Source organism: Quercus lobata, chromosome 4 (genome assembly GCF_001633185.2).
Source record: "Quercus lobata isolate SW786 chromosome 4, ValleyOak3.0 Primary Assembly, whole genome shotgun sequence".
Lineage (NCBI taxonomy): Eukaryota > Viridiplantae > Streptophyta > Magnoliopsida > Fagales > Fagaceae > Quercus > Quercus lobata.
Window position 1 is genome coordinate 10,482,925 of NC_044907.1, and position 24,595 is coordinate 10,507,519.

General features: G+C 35.1%; 1 protein-coding gene across 1 annotated transcript; it reads left to right on the forward strand.

Annotated features, from left to right (window-relative positions):
- Positions 1-7,510: 7,510 nt before the first annotated feature.
- On the forward strand, positions 7,511-23,723 carry LOC115987604 (protein transport protein SEC31 homolog B). Its single transcript, XM_031111189.1, has 22 exons — positions 7,511-8,198; positions 9,495-9,549; positions 9,662-9,784; positions 12,055-12,151; positions 12,232-12,268; positions 12,358-12,463; positions 12,589-12,646; positions 13,576-13,673; positions 13,814-13,933; positions 15,230-15,272; positions 17,210-17,331; positions 17,412-17,539; positions 17,641-18,193; positions 18,345-18,437; positions 19,162-19,347; positions 19,431-19,644; positions 20,425-20,534; positions 20,675-20,827; positions 21,232-21,354; positions 21,473-21,755; positions 22,807-23,045; positions 23,138-23,723. Exons 1-22 carry the CDS (start codon positions 7,882-7,884, stop codon positions 23,231-23,233), a joined length of 3,354 nt encoding a protein of 1,117 aa, XP_030967049.1. The 5' UTR covers positions 7,511-7,881; the 3' UTR covers positions 23,234-23,723.
- The last annotated feature ends 872 nt before the right edge of the window (positions 23,724-24,595 follow it).

The following is a 24,595-nucleotide window of genomic DNA, read 5'->3' on the forward strand; positions in this document are numbered from 1 at the left end:
TTGATTATTTTAACATGAGTTACTTGATTAACTTACTATTTTTATTTACTGTTTTTCTATATATAATGAGTAATGTTATTACAATTTAAATTTATTCTCTTCACCAATTTATATTAATAATTAATAAAATATATATAGTTAAAATGATATTATTTCTAGATAGTATTAATTTTGTTAAGAACTTATATAAATTAGATTCATCAATATTCTATTGACAATACTACAAATGTATTATTTATATTCCAAAATTTACAACTAATAATTTGGATATCTTACAAACTTATTAATAAACTTAGAGTATTCAATCTTAATTCAATATTTGTATATTTTATATATATATATATATATATATAATATTACATGTGCTCAAATTGAGCTCACAATCAAGAACTTGTACATATTATGTTTAAATTAGGCTCACTTAATAATTGATTTTTATCACAACATACCCTTACCGTGATAGTCATTCAACTGTCTATAGGCCCCAAGCCTTTCAAAGCAACTCAAACAATAAAGTGGCCCCTAAATGAGGGGTGTGGGTACCTAAGGCATGCTTAGGCATGCTTGGCAACGTCCTAGGCATGCTTGCAACGTCCTCGGCCGTCCTCGGCATGCCTTGCAACGTCCTCGGCATGCCTTGCAACGTCCTAGGCATGCTTGGCAACGTCCTTGGCCGACCTAGGCATGCTTGACAACGTCCTAGGTGTCCCACATCGAAGGAAAACCCCCCCCACTTTCTGCCTTATAAGCTGTGAAGCAAAGGGAGTAGTGTACCACCAAGTCTCTTGTGATCACAGAGATGCTTGGTGGTACACTACTCCCTTTGCTTCACAGCTTATAAGGCAGAAAGTGGGGGGGTTTTCCTTCGATGTGGGACGCCTAGGACGTTGTCAAGCATGCCTAGGTCGGCCAAGGACGTTGCCAAGCATGCCTAGGATGTTGCAAGGCATGCCGAGGACGGCCGAGGACGTTGCAAGCATGCCTAGGACGTTGCCAAGCATGCCTAAGCATGCCTTAGGTACCCACAATAAAAGGATCACAAGAGACTTGGTGGTACACTACTCCCTTTGCTTCACAGCTTATAAGGCAGAAAGTGGGGGGGTTTTCCTTCGATGTGGGACGCCTAGGACGTTGTCAAGCATGCCTAGGTCGGCCAAGGACGTTGTCAAGCATGCCTAGGACGTTGTTAAGCATGCCTAGGACGTTGCAAGGCATGCCGAGGACGGCCGAGGACGTTGCAAGCATGCCTAGGACGTTGCCAAGCATGCCTAAGCATGCCTTAGGTACCCACAAGGGGCATTTTAGTCATTCAACATAAACAATACTTACCCGAAAAAAAGACGAAAAAAAAAAAATACACAACACTTCGCTCTTCTGATGATTCACAAATTCCTCCTCACAGAGTCCCAATCCTCTACAACCCACTCATCTTCTTCCCCTACACTCTCCTTCAAAAACCGTACGAAAATTCCAATTTTACCACAAAGTACAACCTAGCTCAGTGAATCCAACAAAATAAAAACGTATTCAGTTACACACGGTAACACACATGAACATTACCCAAACCCTCGCAAAAAATAAAAATTAGAGAGAGAGAGAGAGAAAAAAAAAAATGAAAGAGAAAGTGATAAATGTATCCCTCTCTTATTACACACACATTTCTCACTCAGATCAAATCTTAAAAAAAATTTCACAAACCCAAAAAAAAAAAAAAAAAACCCTAAATCTCAAAACATTTTCTCTCCAATTTTCCTTCTTTCCAATCAGACCCCAAATTCTTCTTCCTACAATATTGGATTATATATATATATATATATATGTAGAGAGAGAGAGAGAGAGAGAGAGAGAGAGAGAGAGAGAGAGAGAGAGAGAGAGAGAGAGAGAGACGATTTTGTTATTAGGTAGGTAGAAAGTTAGACCCCGTGGTGAGGAGTATGATGCATTTTTTGAATTTTTTTCTATTTACACTTTTATCTCAACAAATATTGCATTTATATCAAAGCGTTATTCATTAAATTAGTTATATTAATTATTTATAATTTTGCATTAATTATTTATATTAAAAGAATTTATATGATTATTTTTATAAATTTTATATAATAAATTATTTTTATTTGTAATTTACTAAAATTAGTCTTAACCATTTAAATTTTCTATATATGTGCATTTATATGAATTATTTGTAAGTTAAAAGTTTCTACTTATTTTTATAAGATTTATATGAAAACAATTGATTTGAAATATAGTATTATTGCCCAATTTAGTTACTTTTGCAATAGTTGAAACAAAATCCAACAAAATAATAAATTAATAATAATAATAAAGCACGATAAAAAATGTAAAAATAAAAATAAATGAATGATATTTTTATTTTTATTTTATCAAAATGATATTTGCATTTTTTAGTAGGCAATGAAAGATGTGTTTATTTATATCAATCAATATATCATGCAATTTCATATATTTATAAAGTATAATCAAATCACTCACCACTCTTTTTGTCTTTATATTTTGTTTAGAAAATAGAACACTAATCATATATTGTGTTGTTCTATTAAAAAACAAAAATAAAAAGGAAGACAAAAAAACGACATACAAAATCATATAGATATATATATATATATATATATATATAATCTAATGTTACTTTCAATTTTAAATTATGTGAGCCACTACTCAGAGGGATAACTAATCACCAAGTGGTATTCTTTAAGCCATAGAACATGAGACGTTCTTTTAAGCTTGCATTTTATGAGTCATATGAAGCCAACATTAAGTGGTTCCTAGTTGTTGGTACATATTTGTAAAGACTAAGTCGTGAGTTTTGTCCAACTGATTTGTGCTAGCTCTAATTTTTGAAAAAAATTTCTCCAATTTATGAAAATAAATTTTCTTTGAAAATTTTAAAATTTTTATTTGAAATAAAAAAAAGTTAACAACCTTTTATATACATTTTTGCCCATTGTCCCCTAATTTCTTAATAGGCAATTACTAAAACCTAATAATCAACCTTAACTTCCACACCTTGTATTGTGAGAATTTGAGCTTTGCAATGGACAACAATGGTGAAAAACTATAACAAAAAAAGGTGTAGAGAGAAAAGAGAAGAAGAGAGAACTATATTGAATAATGAATCAGAAAAAATATTTTTACAAGCTCAAGAAAATACATTACACAGAACACCACTTATATAGCACAAACAAGTAGATACAATCTTGAATCTTCTAGAAGATCCTATCATAACTGAATCCTAACAGCTCTGCAACAACTTCCGGATTTTAAGGGAGGATGGTTATCATCTGGGCTCTATTATCAATCTCTGTAACAAGCTTGAGCAATTGTGGAGAACAGAGCAAGTCCTGAGAATCAGAATAGAAGAAGATCAAAACGGTATCGTTCCTGTTACTTAGAAACGGTGACATTTCTTCAACTTCACTTAAACTCAGTTTCACTCAAGTCACACAACACCGTTGGACAGAACTAGTCGTTACTCTGAAAAGCCTTGTTCCTCTACTTTTAACTTCAAACCACAATGCTCTTCAGGTCTCGAGTCCTCACTTACTTTATCATGTATTAGCTTGAATTTGTGGTTTTGTCACTTAGAGCATATCTAACACCCCTCTTTAAATTAGACCTCATTTAATGGAAATCACTCCTATCTTATGTGAGCAGAATGTTGTATGCAATACTTATACATATAATTTGAGTCTTGATTTAAACAAGCCATAGATGGTTCATTTTTAATGTGAACATATACGTCCTATGTTTTCTCTCAATGGTTATCTATTGTACCAATGTTTCCATTTTTTCGCCTATTGGTTTTCCATTTCTTTGATTCTTGTTCATGTATTAATCGTGGTGATTTAATTGCGTTAGTGTGAAAACATGGAAGAAATGGAGTAAAAATTGAAGGACCTTAACATAAAGTACAAAAAGAGGACAATGGAAGATGTAGAAAATTGGACAAAAATTGATCAACTTTTCTTCAATGACCCTAATGGGTTCATGATCGAGATATGTAATTGTGAGAATCTCAAGCTTGTTCCAACAGGTTCATTAGGCAAAATAAAGCTTCCAGTTGATAGACACAATCCACCTGTTGAAATGGAAAATGGTGATGATACAAAATAAAGCTTGCATCTGATCAGAGAGAGATAGAGGCATGTAAGTTATGAAATATTGGCTCTCTTACTTTGAAGGGAGCTGGAAAGTAATTGTGTGCCACATATTTTCCAATTATTGTGTTCAATGACATGTTTTTCAAGTTGTCTTAGTAAAAAGTTACTATATATGAGCCACCCTTCGCTACTCCACCAAGACACCAACCCAAAAAGATAAAAGGTTTGATCAACTATCCCCTAACTAGATTAAAATGTATACATGCTAATACTATATTAAAGTAAGTCGTAGTGTCTCATGCTAGGACTTCACCTTCAACATGTAAGAAGAACAATAAAAATTTGCCAAATAATAGCCATTCTCATAATTTGAATAATGAGGTTTTGATATTTGTAGTGCTAATTGAAATATGCAATTGAGGGATTCATTCAAATAGAGATACATTACTCTGTTTCTTAATGTGTTCTATACACTACCTATAAGACCTACCCCTAAAAAAAATGTGATCCCGCGATTCTACTATAAATTTTTTTTTATAGAAGAAAATGTAAATAAGTTTTGGGATGATCAAGTACAAAATGATTGGCAAGAAGAAGACATGATAATATGAGTTTTGAAAAAAAATAAATCCAAGACATTTTTTACCCAACAAAAAAAAAAGAGAAAAAATTCATAAGCAAAAATAGACTCCACAATTAATTTACGTTGAAGGATAAATGATAGAAATGTGTGGGTTCTAGTCTTGATTGTGAAATTATCTTGTCGCTGAATAAATGATATGAATTCAAATTACGCTTATATAAAATTAGAGATTTTACGTGATGCTAAAGAGTAATAATGTAAATAGCATAGATTTAAATCCTAGCACCAATACTTCATTCGAACATTAATGTGCTTTGTAGCTTTGGTGAATATGTCTAGACTTTTGTCCCTAATTTGAATTCGACTCTGGCTTATACAAGGTAGTCTATAGTTTTAAAATCGATAATGGGTATTGATAGTTTTAGTATTTATTTGAAAACAACTTATCTAGTTTTTTGTTGAATGAAAGTGTGCTAGTGTAAACTGTAACTTGAAAAAATTTGAAAAGTGAGAAAATGTGGAAAAAAAATGATGTTTTTAAAAATTGTACATAAAAACTAGAAACTAAAAATTAAAAACTAAGCTTATAAGCTGATGCTAAACCGACACTTAAAAATTGATAATGGGTTTTAAAAACCAAACTGTTCAACCATTCCCCTTATCTTATTTAAACTTTCTATCTTGTCCCTTTTGCCTCACCCCCCACTCTAAGGGTCATCAAATAGCTCATGGCCCACGACTCGACTCAGAAACCCAGCAGTCCATTGGGCTAATGGGTGGCCCAGCCTGTTGTTATTGAGGTCCATGGGTAGCCTACTAGCTCAGCGGGTTAGGCTGCGGGCTAGTGTTTATGTCCATGGGCACTCGATGGGCTAGCCTAGTAACCTAGCCTGTTGGCCCAACCTGATGCCCAGTCCAATAACTTAGAATTTATAACAAAAATATATAGGAGGTGTATGAAGGATTAATCTTGAGATATTGAAGAGGAATTTCTTAAGAGAACTCTTCCAACCATTAAGATACTTATAGTAATTGTGCTAAACTTAGTTTACTAAATATGTATTTTGGGTAAAATAGATATTTGGTCCCTATCCTATACATCATATTTCAATTTGGTCTCTAACCTTTCAGTATCGTGTCAATTTAGTCCTTATTATTATTTTTTGGATGAAAATTAATAACGTGTTTAATGGTCAAAATAAAAAATTAGCTTTCGTTGATGTGACAATATACTAAAATTTTATTTTGACTATTTAACATATCATCAATTTTCATTCAAGATATAACAACAGGGACTAAATTGACATGATACTAAAAGGTTAGAGACTAAATTGATACAATTGAAAGGTTAGGGACCAAATTGAAATATGTTATAAAAGATAGGGACTAAATATGTAGTTTATCCATATATTTTTCTAGTAATCTAGCAAATTTGAACTAACCATTTGATATATATATTTTTATTAAAGATAAAATAAAAAACTATTTGAAGCCTTAATAAAAAAAATTAAATAAGTTTCCATTAACAAAAGAAAAAATTAAATAGATTTGACTTAAAAAAAATTGTAATTAAGTATTAAATTATTTTATTCTTTCCTTTAAAAAAAATAGATTGATTATTCCCTTATAAAAAATTGGTTCTTTCTTTATAAAAATAATAAAATAATATGTTAACACAATCCCATGGGTAGCCCATTAGGTCCAACCCAGTAGCCAAGCCCATTAAAAGACAAAATAGGCATTGCTTATGGGCAGGGTCGTGGGCTAGGGTTTTATCTTTCGGCCCAACCCGACTTGGCCTGTTAATTAGTTAATAGCCCATTATGCCCCTAGGCTAAGTAAAAATGGGCCGGGCCAGCCCGACCTGACCCATTGACGACCCTTACCCCACTCTAAAATTTTCCCTTTCCCTTTCCCCTTTGTCTTTCTCCCCTCCCCCTCCCTCAACACCAAAAAAAATCCTCATTCTTAGACTACTTAATTTTACTTTTGATTATTTCAACATGAGTCACTTGATTAAATTACTATTTTTCTATATATAATGAGTGATGTTATTACAAGTTAAATTTATTCCCTTCACCAATTTATATTAATAATTAATAAAATATATATAGTTAAAATGATATTATATCTAGATAGAATTAATTTTGTTAATAACTTATATAAATTAGATCCACCAATATTATATTGACAATACTACAAAATGTATTATTTATATTCTCAAAATTTACAACCAATAATTTGGACAGCTTATAAACTTATTAATAAACTTAAGAGTATCCAATTTCAATTTAATATTTGTATATTATATATGTATACACATAAATATATAATAATATTATGTATACTCAAATCAAGCTCATAATCAAGAGCTTAAACATGCGCATAAATATTATATTTGGATGGCTTATATTTGAATATTATATTTTACAAGATAACTCTGAATTTTATCATAACAATTCAACTACCTATAAGGCCCCAAGCCTTTCAAGCAACTCAAGCAATAAAGTAGCCCCTAAATGAGGGGCATTTTAGTCATTCAACGTTAAAAGTAATATACTTACCCAAAAAACACAGAAAATTATAAAAAAAACGTACTCAACACACATGTCAACCTCTAATTCGCTTTTCTGACGATTAACAAATTCCTCTCCTAAAGTCCCAATCCTCTACAACTCACCCATCCTATTCCCCCTACACTCTCCTTCAAAAACAGTACAAAACTTCCAATTTTACCCCAAAGTACAACCCAAATCGAATCCAACAAAATAAAAACGTTTTCAGTTACAAATTGTCACACACAGGAACATTACCCAAACCCCGCAAAAAACTAAAATCACACAGAGAGAGAAAAAACGAAAGAGAAAGTGTGAAATGTATCACTCTCTTATGACACACATATTACTCTCTCAGATCAGATCCTAAAAATTTTTCACACAAACCCAAAACCAAAAAAAAAAAAAAAAAAAACCCTAAATCTCAAAACATTTTCTCTCCAATTTTCCTTCTCTCCAATCAGATCCCAAATTCTTCTCCCTATACAATTGGATCATATATATATATATATATATAGAGAGAGAGAGAGAGAGAGAGAGAGAGAGAGAGAGAGTGATATAGATAGATACGATTTTGTTGTTATATATACATATTTTGTTGTGAATTTAGGGTTTGGAGGTGGGAATGGCGAGCATAAAGGGGGTGAGTAGATCGGCGTCGGTGGCGTTGGCGCCGGACGCGCCTTACATGGCGGCGGGGACGATGGCGGGGGCGGTGGATCTGTCGTTCAGCTCGTCGGCGAGCCTTGAGTTGTTCAAGCTCGATTTCCAGTCCGACGATCACGAGATGCCGCTCGTCGGAGAGACGCCGAGCTCCGAGCGGTTCAACAGGATTACGTGGGGGAAGCCTATCGCCAGTGCGGAAAAGTTCTCGCTCGGTCTCGTTGCCGGTGGTTTGGTCGATGGGACTATTGATATCTGGAACCCTCTCGCTCTGATCCGGTAATTTTTGGTCTGGTTTGGTGAATTGAATTGAGCTGAGCTGGTTGCATTGTTTGGGCATTTGTGAAATTTTGGTTGATTGCATGAGGTGAAACGAGAGGAATTCTTTGGGTTTTGGATTTGTGGAGGGGATTTGGTTTGATATATTTTCTTTGTTCAGGTTTTGATTTGAAGCTGAATTGTTGTAATTTGTAGGCGTTGTTTGGAAATTTGTGAAATTTAGTAAATTGCATTGTATTAAATAAGAGGGAATCGAGGGGATTTGGATTTTCAGTGAATTGGAATGTGGGTTTTTATAAGTATTTATAAGTTTGATTTGATTTGACTTGACGAATGGTCGAATTGAATTGAGCTGGATGGAATTGGGTGGCATTGTTTGTAAGAAATCTGTGAGATTTAGTTAATTGCATTTGGTGAAATGAGAGGGAATCAAGGAAAGATTTGGATTTTCAGTGAATTGGAATGTGGGTTTTTAGATTTATGTTTTCATTTGATTAGATTTTGGAATTGAAGCTGCATTTGTATTTCCTTCATGTTGTCTTTTATAATTTTGATTTGATTTGGCGAGTGGTTGAATTGAATTGAGTTGGATGGAGTAGGCTGGCATTGTTTGGAAGAAATCTGTGAGATTTAGTTAATTTTGTTTGGTGAAATGAGAGGGAATTTAGTGTTGGGTACGATTGGATTGTTGGAGGGGATCTAGTTTTTGAGTGAATTGGAATTTGGGTTTTTAATTTTCTTCTTGTTGTTTAGGTTTTGCAATTGAGGTGGATTTTGTATATCGCAGGCATTGTTTTTGTTTGGATTTTGTTTCTCTATGATCACAATTTATAAGATTTGATTACCGGAACACCAGACACATGGTAGGCAATTTATAAGTCTGGCCAGCTCATGTGGGTTGTTTTTTATTTTATTTTGAATATGGCAGTTGGTTTCTGGGGATTATGATGTGTTTATAAATTGTTGTTGGGAATTCACTTTTTGTTGTGGGATTGGATAATTGGTTGGTTTGCTACCTGGGAAATTGGTTGAGAGAATGAGATTTTGGAATTTGTCATTTTTAGTATTGAAATGGATTCTGATGTAGTGAGATGAGTGTTTCTTGTGAATTTTTATTGCTATATTTGGTAGCTTTGAAAGCTGTGAGAAAGAGAGTGAAATATTGGGTTTAAGCCTTGATGGGCCCCCCTCCCCCTCCTACTTTTTTCTCTGTGACTTATTGTATGAATCTAGTAATTTTGCTGTTTTGGATTTTTTTGGCTTCTCTTTTCATTATGGTCTTGTTTTTGTTCTTAGGGCTGAAGCAAGTGAAAATGCTCTCGTTGGGCATCTTTCAAGGCATAAAGGGCCAGTGAGTTTACTACTTTTGCAATATGTTAACCTCCTCTTAGTTGTTCCTTTGCCCCTTTGATGTTTGATGATAACAAATCATTCTTTATAAAGCATTTTTTAATCAATTTCAGGTACGTGGTCTTGAATTTAACGCCATTTCACCAAACTTACTTGCATCTGGTGCTGATGATGGTGAAATCTGTATTTGGGATTTGGCCAACCCTGCAGAACCTTCTCATTTTCCACCGCTCAGGGTAGGTAGTCCTTACTTGTCACTCATGTATCTGAAGCCTTAGGTTTCTTTAATAGATGTGCTAACTCCATCTCAATTCCCCCCCTTCCCCCTTCTGATCATGCCCATGGTCTTATTTAGTTGTATTTTTTTTTTTTTTTTGGGGAGGGGGGGAATCTATATACATCGCTATAATTTGTCCTTAAACATGGCATTTGAAAAAGCTTGGAGGGGTCTATAATGTGGTTCTGCCTTTGTGTAATGTGCAGAAGCTTATTTTAATTTGTAAATTTGTGTAATAATGCATATATATTTTAAATTTTCTATAATTTATAAGTAAATTATGGCACTGTGGGCAACAGGAAGGGAAGATTCAAACTACCTACCTCCGCTTCACAAGCCGTGATTTCTGCAGATTTTGCTACCCCTTGGGGCTATATCTGATGATATCTCTAGTAGAAATATATATTTTTGATAAATTAGTAAAATTTATTGATCAAAAAGAGATGACAACCAGTATACAGGAAGTGTACTGGTAGCATACCAGAATTACACAAAAGTACAGAAATCTAAAAATTCTAGCAAACTAGAGAAGGAATGAGTAATAACCTGCTTCACCACCAGCATAGCCTGTTCAGTGTCTTCAATTGTCCTGCCATTCCTTTCCTTCCATATTATACAAAGAGGGATTGCACTCCAAAGATCTCCATTATGATGTGTAGCAAGCCACCCCTTCCAACAAGCCAATAGATCCGTCACCCTCTTAGGCCCAGTGTACCCCAAATAAAGAAAGAGCTAGCGCCCAAAGTTCTCTGTCCATAGAGCAATGCAACAGTAAATGATCAACATATTCTCTATCTTGCTTACACATACAACACCAATTTACTAGAATAAGACCTTGCCGTCATAGATTTTTAATTGTGAGAATCTTCCCTAATGCAGCTGACCAGAAAAAAAGCTACTTTGAGATGACCTTTGACCTTCCAAATACTCTTCCATGGAAAATCAACAACACCCTTACCATGCAGCACTCTATAGAACGATTTAACTTCAAAAAGTTTGCTCCATGTTGGCTTCCAACAGATTCTATCTTCTTCTTCCCTTCGAATGCATAAATATAAATAAGAGAATGGAGGCCTGTCATCATTCCTTGCTATCAGTCATGCAAAGCACTATAAAAGGAAATCTCTCATACAATCTGATCTGCCCTCCAACTCAGTAAATCTGCTACTGCAGCGTCCTTCCTTTTAGCAAGAGTATAGAGCCTGGGAATGTCTCTTTAAGAGCCCCATCCCTGCACCATTTATCATGCCAAAACCGAACATTTGTACTTCAACCTCAAAACTAATAGATCCAGAAAATTGATTCCAGCCCCTCTGAATATTTTTTTTTTTTGATAAGTAATAAGGATTTATTGATAACGAAAAGAGAGAGACACCCAAGTACACAGGAAGTATACAGGGGTGTACATATCAAATACAGAAATTACATAAATCAGGAAAATCCAAAAAAGAAGAAAAATGATGGTTTCTCCATACTGAGAACCAGTCCAGTAAGGTTTTGAAAAAAAGAAGCTTGAAATCAGGCATAGAGCGCTCATTGTCTTCAAAACACCTACTATTTCTTTCCTTCCAAATACACCACATCAAACAATGAGGGACAACTCCAAAGGCGAACTCCATGAGGTCCAACCACTAAGCACCAGCCACCCCACTCAACACAATACTTGATCACAACAACTCTTCTCCAAAGGGCATCCTTTTCTGTGGCAAAACCCCAAAGCCATATACCCAGTAAGGCTTGATTGAAAGAGTGCAAATGGAGAATGACTAGCCCCCCCGGCCGAACAGATTCGCAAATCTGATTCCAATTTACAAGATAAAACTTAAATTCATCAGACAATCCAACCCACAGAAAATATCTCTGTAACTTTTCAATTTGAGCCACTACAATAGAAGGAAGAGGAAATAATATGGAGGCAAACTAGATAAAGTACTTTTACTAGAGTTAGCCTACCTCCCTTCCACAAATAAAGCATCTTCCACCCTGCCAATCTTTGTTTTATTTTTTCAAGGACCAGTTTCCAAATTTCCTTGACTTTAAATCTGGTACACATCGGCAGTCCTATCTCAACTGGTCGGCATCACCTTGTCTTGCCCCCCTTTTGATCTCCTAGTTTCTTTTTGAACATATTTAGATGATGAAAAAGTAGAATTCAGCCCAACTCTCCACATTGTACTCTTTCTCTTATCTTGTAGTTTAGCCATAGTGTACTAAATGTGCCCAATGCAGGGTAGCGGTTCTGCTGCTCAGGGTGAAATTTCATTCTTATCTTGGAATAGCAAGGTTCAACATATATTGGCATCCACCTCATATAATGGAACAACGGGTGAGGATAAAAACGGAATTTTCAAGTTATTGGTTTTCTATTTATTATTGTTTGTAATGTATTCTATTTTTTTTTTCCAGTGGTTTGGGACCTAAAGAAGCAAAAACCAGTAATAAGGTAATTTTTTTTGCTACTAATATGAAGTCTTCTTTTTTGAACTCCTGGTATGATCTTTAAATATCTCATGTGGCCTCTGTCAATTGCAGCTTTTCAGATTCAGTTAGAAGGCGGAGCTCTGTTTTGCAGTGGAATCCTGATATTGCAACTCAGCTTGTTGTTGCATCAGATGAAGATAGTTCACCTTCTGTGAGGGTATTGACTTTGAGAAAGATGTTGCTTTACTTGAGTGCAAAATATGATTTTGAGGTTATGTAATTAGGAAAAAGAAAAAAAAAAGGTCTTCTGTTCATTAATTTATAGCAATTTTATGCAAGCAGTTATGGGATATGCGGAATATAATGACACCGGTTAAAGAGTTCACGGGGCATACTAAAGGTAATGATACTTTGTAACATGATATTCCATTTTAACTGTATTATTGTTTTTATCAGTTTATGTTTATATGATTGCTGTTTTGGGATACCATTAGCCATGCATGACTTTTTGAATTTTTTTCCCTATCCCTCTCTTGTGCTTCCATATGTCTAGAATAATTGAATTTGATTGCATGCCCAATTTGCAGTAGCTGCTTGAGGAGTATTATTTGTTGATTACTATTGTTGTCCTTCAAATAGAAAGTACTCATCATTAATTTATTTGATTGAAAGGAAATTATTTTGCCTTTTCTCATCATTTTTCCCTTATAAACTTCTCATGCTTTTCAAATTGAATATGAGTCACCTTTCCTTTATGAGGTCAGCTGTTTGGGCATGTTCTTTAGTTGTAGATTCATCCAATATTTTGTTGCCCTGTCTCCCCATTGTTTGTATAACATTGAATGAGTATGGTAGCTATTCTATATATGGTTTATTGGAAACCTATTTAGGAAATTGACTCCAATTTCATAGTGACTGAAGTTTATTCATGCCAAATTATGATCCTCATGATGCTTAAATGCGAATCCAGATGTACATAGTATTACAAATTGAATTATCTTTGAAGTTCAAATATTTTTTAATTGCTGCCTGATTATGTATATAATGGGTGTCATATTACTAGATTATAGAAGCTTTTGTTTTGTTTTGTGATTTGTTAAATGCATACAGAGATTTAGATGTGATTTGTTAAATGCATACAGAGATTTGGATTTCTATATGTTTTTCGAGTCACCAATGACTGGTGCAGTAGTATTTAATTAATGCCACATTAGTTGTCCTAGCAATGCAGTACATATACTTCCAATTTCCAATATACAATTATCAAAATTTTAGTTTTGTTGTGCATGATGTTGAATATTTTCCACCTTTCTGCATTTCTTACATCAGGTGTAATTGCGATGGCGTGGTGTCCCATTGACAGTTCTTATTTGATTACCTGTGCCAAAGATAGTCGAACTATTTGCTGGGATACCGTTTCTGGAGAGGTATGGAATTTGGCCTTCCTTATCATGTGTCTGTTATTTTTTTTGAAGATTGTCCTATTATGATTTTTCTTCTGGGTTGTTCTTCAGTATAGGATACTTTTTGCTATGGTAACACTTCTTTGTTTTTGATTTTGACTCAGATTGTTTCTGAACTGCCTACTGGTACCAACTGGAATTTTGATGTACACTGGTATCCAAAGATACCTGGGGTTATATCAGCATCTTCATTTGATGGAAAAATTGGAATTTATAACATTGAGGTATATACCAATTATATTTTTATAGATCTGTCTAAAAGGTTCTGCTTTCTTTTGAGCCTTATAACAAGTTGTAAGTTGGCAACAATTAAAATGGAAAATAATTGAGTAAAGTGATGGATCTTTTTATGCATATTATATGCCATTTTATCAATAACTGCAATTTAGCATGAGTGCTAAAGAGATGAGTGGGACAAAAGGGCGTAAGGGGATGGGTAGAGCAACACGGGAATATTGCATTCACAATTTTTGTGTCATATGGATTCCAATATTGATGAATGACAACATGAACAAAAATAGAATGGACAATGATTGCATTTGTGCGAATGTAGAGTTGGTGTTAATTGAGGATTAGATTAAGGGATGGTGTGGGAAGTGCAAAGAAATTTTATTTAAAATTTGGTCTTCTTTAATTTTGGAGTCAATTGAATATTTATTGGATAATTGCATTTTATTTTAGGTCTTAGTAGTTAATCAGTATCATTAGTAGCTTTATTTTATATCCTAGAGTCAGTGTTGTTTTGTAATTCAATAATTGAGATTTCTCAAGTCATTTAGAATTAGGTTTCCTTAGTCAATTAGAATTAGAATTAAGGTTTCCTATATTAGTTAGAATTAGGGTTTAGTAGTCTATATAAGCACAATAATATACTCCTTTGGAGAATTATTATTTTGATGATGAATAAAATGTCTCTTGAAAGAATGCTAACTCTAGCCAACCCTAGAAGCTAACTCCTAGAGGTTTTCTTTTGCTTGGTTTGACTCCAAGCAAGCCTAGGTGTTGACTTCTAGGTTATGTATCCCTTTATTTCTTGTTCTTTAATTTTGTTGTTGCATTGTTTTGGTTTGTCCTGCGTTAGGGAACTTGTCTAATATGGTTTGAAATGTGGAACAAAGTTTCTATGAAAACCTGATCTTGAAATTCAGAAAGTGCACTGCTAAATTACCCATGCTCTAGCCAACCCTAGAAGCTAACTCCTAGAGGTTTTCTTTTGCTTGGTTTGACTCCAAGCAAGCCTAGGTGTTGACTTCTAGGTTATGTATCCCTTTATTTCTTGTTCTTTAATTTTGTTGTTGCATTGTTTTGGTTTGTCCTGCGTTAGGGAACTTGTCTAATATGGTTTGAAATGTGGAACAAAGTTTCTATGAAAACCTGATCTTGAAATTCAGAAAGTGCACTGCTAAATTACCCATGCTCATGTGGGTTTTTCCAACCCTGGAAGAACAGGTTGATTCATTTGCAAAATGGCCTATGGTGGAACTTTCTTTTGTAATGGATTTCACTTAATTCTTATACAGGGTTGCAGTCGATATGGCGTTGGAGAGAATGAGTTTGGTGCAGGTAATTTTTTCTTATTAGCTCTCATAAATCATATCATCAAATTGCCTACAGTGGTTTGATATGCATACTGGCGTTTATTTTTACATGCATTGTCTTGGCCATGGTAGCTTGTTTCTTAAAAGATTTGGGGGAGAAATTAGCACTTATTGGTTTTGAAATAAGTGAGATTTGAGCTTGTCTTTTTGTTGTGTCTTGAACTAAACTATTGATTCATCTCTTGAAATGATAGGCTTTAGTTGGCAAGAAGTTAACATGATAGAGTAAATGATAGGCTTTGGTGTATTTCAAAGGATATTAAAAAGTCTTTTTTATGGGCAAGTTACATATGTACCAAATGCGTGCTGCCTGAGCTAGAGTTCATTGGTGATATAATAAAAAAGTATTTTTTGTTGACATTCATACACTGTGTGTGTATATGGAAATAAACAATCTTCTGTTTATCTGTTTATTATTTTTGGGTTGTGGGTCACTAGTAAGTCACTTCTAAAAGGAGTTGGTTGTTTTGAGGATTGGGTAATGGTGGCTAATATGGGTCTATATGATCAATCAACATACATCCTATCCTCTAAAGTGTATGGTGCAATCGACATACAACATTTGGTTTGGTCATGTTCAAGGAGAGTGATTAAGGCACTGGTAAGGAAGAGTGAGTTGATCCAAGTTGAGGGAACGAAAAAGGTGGAGGTAGACCAAAATAGCATGAGTACAAGTAATTAAAATGGACATGTCAATTAAGGAAGTAACCAAGAGTATGATTTCAGATAGAATAGAATGGAGAAGAAGAATACATGTGGTTGACCCTAACTAATCTGTTGAGGTTCCATAGCTGAGCCCAAATGTTTGAGACTAAGGTTTTGTTGTTGTAATTCTCTTCTGATTTGAAGTTAGTTGTCTGGTTTAATCCATCAATCAATGGAAAAAATTTAATCCTAAAATTTTTTAAATCAGTTGGCAGTGTTTTTCATGGTTATATAGGATGAAACACTTTCTGAACTTGTATGCTTATGACTTTGTTGCTGATCATGTCTTGGACATTTTTTTTCAAGTCTTCTTCTAAATTGATGGAACCTTTTGGGTAATTGATTCTTGTAGACACAATGCTATTCAATTGACATCCTGCAAGCTCAATTTTGATTTTGCCATTTTGAATTCACAAGCGTAACACTTTCTCTGCAGCATTGTTAATAGATTGGCCTTCGGGCTAAATGGCATCTCCACCTCTGTATATGACTGGGGGTGGCTGAGATGCTGCAGATTCCAGTCTTGCAGAGTGCAAGTTCAACAACAATGCCTTAGTCCAAAAACATGGTTGGAATGATTTGAGCCACACTTTGACAAAGATCATTGTTTTTATTATTTTGTTTCTTGAGTTTCTTGTAATAACATTATTTTTTGGGGGTTGGATCTAGTGTCCATTTGGGAACAGCTTATTTAGCTTTTTGTTGAAAGTGTGCTAAAGTGTATTTTTACCTTGAAAAAGTGAGAAAAAGTGGGGAAAAGTGAAAATAAGCGAGGTTTTAAAAAAGCTGTATATAAAAGTTAAAAGCTAAAAGCTAATACTAAAACCTGACGCCAAATTCAGCCCTATTATTCTTATTTTATATGATTATTAAATGTCAAAACGTCGTATTCATTATAGAATTTCCATTCTGTAGTTGTTTCACTGATTAACTTACATATGCAAGTCCTGAATTTCGTTGGGTAATTGCAAGCAAAATAAACAATTGTTTCTTTATAAAATGGATGAGTAGTGAGTTCATACAGGGAAGAGAAGATTGTACACTGTGAAGTAATTTAGGAATTGATGCATGCTAGTACTTATTCCTATTTCTCCTCCTTTCCCCCTCCTTTCATCCCACAATCATTTGTTGTTACTTTCTGTAATTGATTATATTTCCTGTGAAATTCAGTTTCATAGTAGTACCTTTTTTATGCAGCTCCTCTGAGAGCTCCAAAATGGTATAAACGTCCTGCTGGGGCATCTTTTGGCTTTGGTGGCAAGCTTGTAGGGTTTCGCCCTAGGCCCTCTGCTGCAGGTGTTCCAGCTGGTGCTTCAGAGGTATCTTTATTGGTCAATGTCTCTTTGTTCTCTTATTTTATGTTGTATTTGTTTGTTAATTTTTTTACCTCTTTGTCCAGGTTTATGTCCACACCTTAGTTACTGAAGACAGTTTGGTCAGTCGATCGTCTGAATTTGAAGCTGCAATTCAAAATGGGGAAAGGTCTTTGTTGAGAGTACTTTGTGAGAAAAAGTCACAAGAGACTGAGTATGTTATCTTTACTGGCGAACGAATATTTTTATCTTTTGCTATTAGAAGTTGCTCTATTACTTTCGCATCTCTTGATTCCTTTTGAGCTGTTTTAACAGATCTGAGGATGACCGAGAAACATGGAACTTCTTGAAGGTTATGTTTGAAGATGATGGGACAGCAAGGACAAAGCTGCTCTCCCACCTAGGTTTCAGTGTACCTACTAAAGAAAAAGATAGTGTCGAAGATCTTTCCCAGGAAGTAAAAGCACTTGAACTCGACGATACCGTAACTGAGAAGGTTGGATATGGGGGTGATAAAGAAGTTAACGTTTTCCCTACCGATAATGGGGAAGATTTCTTTAACAATCTTAGCCCAGCTGGAACACCTGTGTCTACCTCTCGTGGTGAAAACTTTGCTACTGGAGATACTGCCCCTGATTCAGAACAATTGCAACAAGAACCAGATGGATTTGAGGAGAGCATTGACCCAGCATTTGATGATGCTGTCCAAAGTGCTTTAATTGTTGGAGATTACAAGGGGGCAGTTGCACAGTGCATATCTGCAAATAAAATGGCTGATGCTTTAGTTATTGCTAATGTTGGTGGTGCATCCTTGTGGGAGAGCACACGGGATCAATACTTTAAGATTAGCCGATCACCATACCTAAAGGTAGTTTATTTATCTTGAATAGCCTCATTTTACTTTGATGAATGTATGAAGCTATGTAAAACGATTGGAGATAAATATTTTATATCTTATCAATTGATTATTAACAATGTATTTATAATGTCTCTTTCATACATGGGGGTTTCATTTTCAGGTTGTTTCTGCAATGGTGAACAATGATCTCTTGAGCCTTGTAAATACAAGGCCCCTGAAATTCTGGAAAGAAACACTAGCGCTTCTCTGTAGTGTAAGTTTTATTACTCCTGGCAAAGATAGAGTTCTTTTTTGTGACATTCCAGCACATTGTTTACGATTTAGATGCATGAACACTTCAATCAATTTTTTTATTGAATCCAAATAAATGGTATTTTGTTGCTGAATTTCTTTCCCTGTTTCATGTTTCTTCCATTAATATATATATATATATATATATATTTTCCCTCTTAGTTTGCTAAATGGTTTATTATGATCTTGAATGCTGTGGAATGGTTATCCGTTACCTGCATTTACATAGTATCTCTTCCTTTTCATGTTGATGTTAGCAAATGGTATACTCAACCTGTCTGATCTACCTCCTCATGCCCACAGCTGAATGTAGTTGCAGGAATTGCTAGAGATATTGTTTCTTTTATGAGGCATCTTTTTTCTAAATTATCCTTGCATTCAGACATCATTATTAGAAGTCAACAGTCTGCCTTTTGAAACTATGAATTGAATGAGTTTCTGTTTCTGGATTTATTGTGGAGGTAATGAACTCTTGACCTGATGATCTTATGTGCTATGGCCCAAGAGACAGACAAGTCAAATTAAACATATTTGTTTCTTACTTTGCAATGATGGCTATCCTGTAGTAGTTACTGTAAGAAATAGTTTCTTCTGCAATTAATTGCATTGATCATGAAGTTATTGTGTCTGCTAAATTCTTATTCCTTCTTTTTTCCCCAAAAAAAAAAAAAATCGTCATCAAACAGTTTGCACAGAGAGAGGAATGGACTATGCTCTGTGACACACTTGCTTCGAAACTCATGACCGCTGGTAACACGTTGGCTGCTACTCTTTGTTATATATGTGCGGGAAATATTGATAAAACAGTGGAAATTTGGTCAAGGAGTCTTAGAACTGAGCACGAAGGGAAATCCTATGTTGAGCTTCTTCAGGTTAATTTGGTACTTGTAGAGGTGTATTTTGACCTGTATAATCTGGCCACAATACTTATTTATTTTTTTAATCATTTTTTTAGGATTTGATGGAAAAGACTATTGTCCTTGCCTTGGCAACTGGGCAGAAGCAATTTAGTGCATCTTTGTGTAAGCTTGTTGAAAAATATGCTGAAATTTTAGCAAGTCAAGGGCTTTTAACAACAGCAATGGAGTACCTTAAACTTTTGGGCTCTGATGAATTGTCACCTGAACTTGTGATCTTAAGGGATCGAATTGCACTCGCTACAGAACCTGGTATGTGATTTTGGTAATATCTTTCGTGTAGTGTTAGAACCCTGGTGGTTGCTGGATGAAATTTGTGGTTCATTCTTTTCTCATATAATTTTGGCATGTTTTATTTTCCAGTTTTACTTTCAAAACACTATCATTCTTGCTTTTCTTATGCTGCTGTTTTTATGTAAGCAGTGGCTTCCAGTCACCTTTGTGGAACTGGAAAAAGAAAAGTGATTGGTAGGCAGCCTTATCAATCAAAAAAAGTGATTGGTAAAGAGCCTTACCCTCAATTGTTTTGGAGAGGCTAATTCCTGAACTCAAACCCAAAAAATGACATGAATGGAATAAGATGGTGAGTCAAAATTGAAATGTCTGGCCCCATGGCCTTTGCCTTAGCCAACTGGTGTGGGTTTTGACCAACTAGGAGCCCTCATGTGTGATCTTGTATCTCTCATGGAAAATTGTTTTTTAGTGTTTAATAGTTGTATTTCTGTTTCCAATCTGCCATGCATAATGATATCAAGAAATTGGTAGAATCTCATTTACATTGACATGGGATGAGCAACCATCATCTAAGAGACCTGGTTAGTTTCATTTATTATACTAGGAGATCTACTTCACTAGGTAATTAGAACAAATTAGTTTCCATCAAATCTTTTGAATATAGATGACTTTTAATAGCATAGAATTGGATGCTAAAATTGTTCTTTTGAATATGCTGATTTTAATGGGGCCAGCTCTATGATATAGCTTTTTTTTGCCTCTATATATTGTTTCAGTTGATGATTTTGTTTGTTGCAGAGAAAGAAGCCAGGGCTATGCCTCTTGAAAACTCTCAAACACAAAGTGCAGCAGTGTATGGTGCTGATCAATCCAATTATGGCTATGATACCTCTCAAACATATTATCAGGTGTTTATTGGTGACTCTCTTTTCTGTGTGATATAGTTGTCTCAGCTGCTGTTTAATTGCAAACGTTGTTGCATTTCTCCCAGTTATTCTAATGTGTATTTTTTTTTATCCTTTGAATTTCTTTAATGTGTATTGTTTAGGAAACTGCGCCGTCACAAATGCAGCCTAGTGTTCCCAGCAGTCCATATGGTGGAAATTATCAACCTCCCTCAAGTTCTCCTTATGGAGCATACGGAACTCCTGCTCCCTATCAGCCCCCAAATATATTCCTTCCATCACAGACACCTTCCCAGGTATTTTTTGTTATATGGTTCATCTAGTACTATTGGTTTTTATTTGGTGTTTAGTATATAAAATTTCTTAGCAATGCTATAGACCTGCTAAATTATGCTTATTTGTAGTTTGTATCATATTTATATGCTGCCCAACTATTACATGGACCAATTATATCCAGTCTGTCTGAACTGGTAGTAGTTCACTTATAAATCTTCTGAATCAAACTTAATCTCCCTTCCATCTGTGTTTTATAATCTATAAAGTTGTTCTGGGTTGTCATTTCTGGCATTTAACATAATGTTGGTCATGAAATTCTCACCATATTTTTTGTCTAGATTTTATTTTACAAATTTTTCCTGTCACTTGCTATAAATAATACTTTTAGACATGAGTTTTATGACCTTTTTTGTTACTCTTCTAGCCAAATTTTGCTGCACCTCCCGTTACTGCGCCTGTTGCAAGGCCCTTTATTCCCACAACTCCTGCTATGCTGAAAAATGCAGGGCAATATCAGCAGCCCACATTGGGTTCTCAGTTGTATCCTGTAAGTATATTCCCTTTTGATGCATGTGCGTGTGTGAGATTTGTAGTTTGATGTCAAAATGCAATATTGTAAGCAACTTGTGAGTGATATACCGAAAAATTCATTGTATATGTTTCAGGGAACCGCTAACCCTACTTATCAACCTGTACCATCTGGGAATGTTCCAGCTGCCCCTATTACATCACAACCAGGCTCAGTTCCTGGCCATACAATGCCACATGTTGTAGCTCCCACCCCATCCCTGAAGGGATTTATGCCAGTTAATTCAGCGGTTGTTCAAAGATCTGGTATGGGTTCAATGCAACCACACAGTCCCACTCAGGCAGCATCAGTGCAACCCACGATTACACCTGCCGCTCCACCACCTACCGTACAGACAGTTGATACTTCAAATGTACCAGGTATTTATTTTATATATTTATAAATTTTACTTGATTAATCCATTGATTCTTTGAATAATAAAATTTACCTTCACATAGCCCTGCTTATTCAAAAACTAATATAATGAAAATATAAAAAGAATAGCCGGCATTACACACTATCCTGGAGATTCTGATGGAATTAGATGTCAACTGTAGGAACTCTTAAGGTAATGAGTGGTGACAGGTAGCAGTGGCAATCTTTTTTCTGTCTCAAGGTTTTGTGTTTAAAAATTCAGACAGTCTGGATAGTAATACAAACTAGTTGTTTGTTAATTAATGGGATGCATGTCTCATCTTATCAATAGAGGTTTTTATGCATTTTTTAATTCTGCACATCTTTTGACATCTAAACAGATGTACCTGAGGGAAAAGTGGATCTTGGATCTTGATAAACCATGCATGCAAGCAGAAAAAAGGCTTTTTCATGTTCTCTATTTTTTTTGGTCCAAGCAAAATAGTGGTTTAGAAAAACAAAAGTTGGATTGGTCCTGTGTGGTCAGAATTTAATCCATTCTGGTTCAGCTTCTCCTAGTAATTTTGGAATTTTGGGTCTCGGTGTGTTGTACTGATGATTTGTTATGCTAGGTTAGCTGGGTTTTATTGATTTCATAAATTTTTTTTACAGAATAGTGTTCTCATACATGGAACCAATCTTGGAAGTAGGCCATTTTGGTTGAAATAATTGTTGGTAACCAGTTTTGACATTTTGTCTCATATCATGCAAAAAAGAAAATAGTAAGTGAATAACTAAAAAGAAGCTAAACAAGTATCTTATTACTCTTGCATGGTGTTTTGATTCTTTTGAAGCCCTTCCATGCTTCCACGCCTACTGACAATTGTTTAATATAATTTTTGGTTGAGTGGTCTATGGTTAACATCTTGAGTTAGTTTCAGCTAGGTAAATTTCTGAAAACTGAATATTTATCCTAATAAAAATTCGCTTCTGCTTTATTTGTTTTCCTCCTTCTATGCTCTTATCATTCACTTCGCTATTTAATGCTGATGTTTGTTATTGCTAAACTTGCCCCAGTGCACCAAAAATCTGTCATCGCAACATTGACAAGACTTTTCAACGAGACATCAGAAGCACTGGGAGGTTCACGTGCAAATCCAGCAAAGAAGCGTGAAATAGAAGACAATTCAAGGAAATTGGGTGCCTTGTTTGCAAAACTCAACAGTGGGGACATATCGAAAAATGCTTCCGATAAGCTTGTTCAGCTCTGCCAGGCTTTGGATGGTGGCGATTTCAGTACTGCTCTTCAAATCCAGGTACGTTTCTTTAACATTCACACACTTCATTTAGGTTGCAAAACTTGAAATATTAAATTCTATTTGTTTGCTTTTGTTTCTGCGTGGTTCAGGTACTACTTACGACTAGTGAGTGGGATGAGTGCAACTTCTGGCTAGCTACACTAAAGCGAATGATCAAGACAAGGCAGAATGTCAGAATAAATTAACGAAGGCACGGGGAATCGTTCTAAGATCTGTTTCCTGGATTGGAATTTTTTCACCTGTGTGGGTATCTTCTCGGAGAAATAATCTTTTCTTCAATGTACACAAGACTGGCTTCTATAGATTGCAGCTGCAGGAATTTGGTTCTTCACAATATATCGACTGGCTTTCAGTTAAAAGCTATTTTTGGAAGCTGTTGGTGGAGATAGTTTTCATGACATAATGGACTGTGGATGGTTGTTTTTTTTTTTTTTATTAATACTTGTAGTGTTGAGAAATAGTGTTTTTTTTTTTTCTCTTGAATTTTAAAGTTCATAGATGGTTTACTTTCCCTTTTTGGCTGTTCAAAAGTCTTAGTGAGCTGCTTTAAGCCATTTCTGTTGTCACATTACTTAAAATTTTTTTTTCCTTTTGGAACTTAGACTGTACCAGCCTTGTGATTTTATCATGAATATGAACGCAAATATTTGAATAATATAGCATGATTCGTTGAGATGAGTGGCGTTTGAATGCTATTTTTATGTTTAGTACCTGTTTTTTAATGGTTACAATGTACCGTCTAGCAAAGCCTTTTTGTTTTATATTTTAATCTACTTTGAGTTGAAGTTTTCTACTGTGGCCTGAGGCCATGAGAGATGCCTAGGAGCAGCCTCCAAGTTGGTGCTTATTTCATGGTAGGTTTGAACGTATCGAATATTGCAGACTTGTTTACCAGCATTCTCGAGTGGGAATGGGACTTACTGAGGAGTGATGTCATGTTTATTAAATTAAACACGATTAAGTAGTACGAGGTTTAGGGCAACACTTCAAGCGTCAGCTAATAACCGGTACAAAATGAAGGAGGATGGAATACATAAAAAGAGCTGTAACTAGGTGAAAATCCTTTCTAGGCAAAGATCTTCGCATTGACTTATTTCATGAAAGGCTTGTAATATGAGATCTAAGCATTACAAGAGTGAGATATATCAAACAAGCATCATGCGATGTAAAGATGGCAACATCAACTTTTGCATCTATTTCAATATAAGAGTTATTGAGCGTTGAGGTTGTTACTTGTTAGCTAGGATGAGGCCATCAAGAAGGCTCAAAGTTCAGCAGCCTTGGAAAGAGTGAGACCAAAAGAATTTTGAGGAAGCCTCCAGTCCAGAAGCCTCTACAGTTTCTAATGATCCCGCCAGCACTGACCTTAATTATCAGGACTAATTTTCGTGATAGAAGTGAAGGTGATTGCCGATACAAATCTATTATTTTGCGTTATCCTAGACAGAAAATGGTTGCTAGTTTAATGTAGAAATATGAAACTTGGTTGAGGGCCTTGTGGCTTGTTAACAAGACGTGATAGCATATAGGTGTTGGATGTGTTGTGT

Bases quoted from the DNA above. Each gene is read 5' to 3' on its own strand.
- LOC115987604 (XM_031111189.1), top strand. From the start codon at position 7,882: ATGGCGAGCATAAAGGGGGTGAGTAGATCGGCGTCGGTGGCGTTGGCG. The intron at 8,199-9,494 runs GTAATTTTTGGT...TTTTGTTCTTAG, and splicing joins AACCCTCTCGCTCTGATCCG to GGCTGAAGCAAGTGAAAATG. The intron at 9,550-9,661 runs GTGAGTTTACTA...AATCAATTTCAG, and splicing joins TTTCAAGGCATAAAGGGCCA to GTACGTGGTCTTGAATTTAA.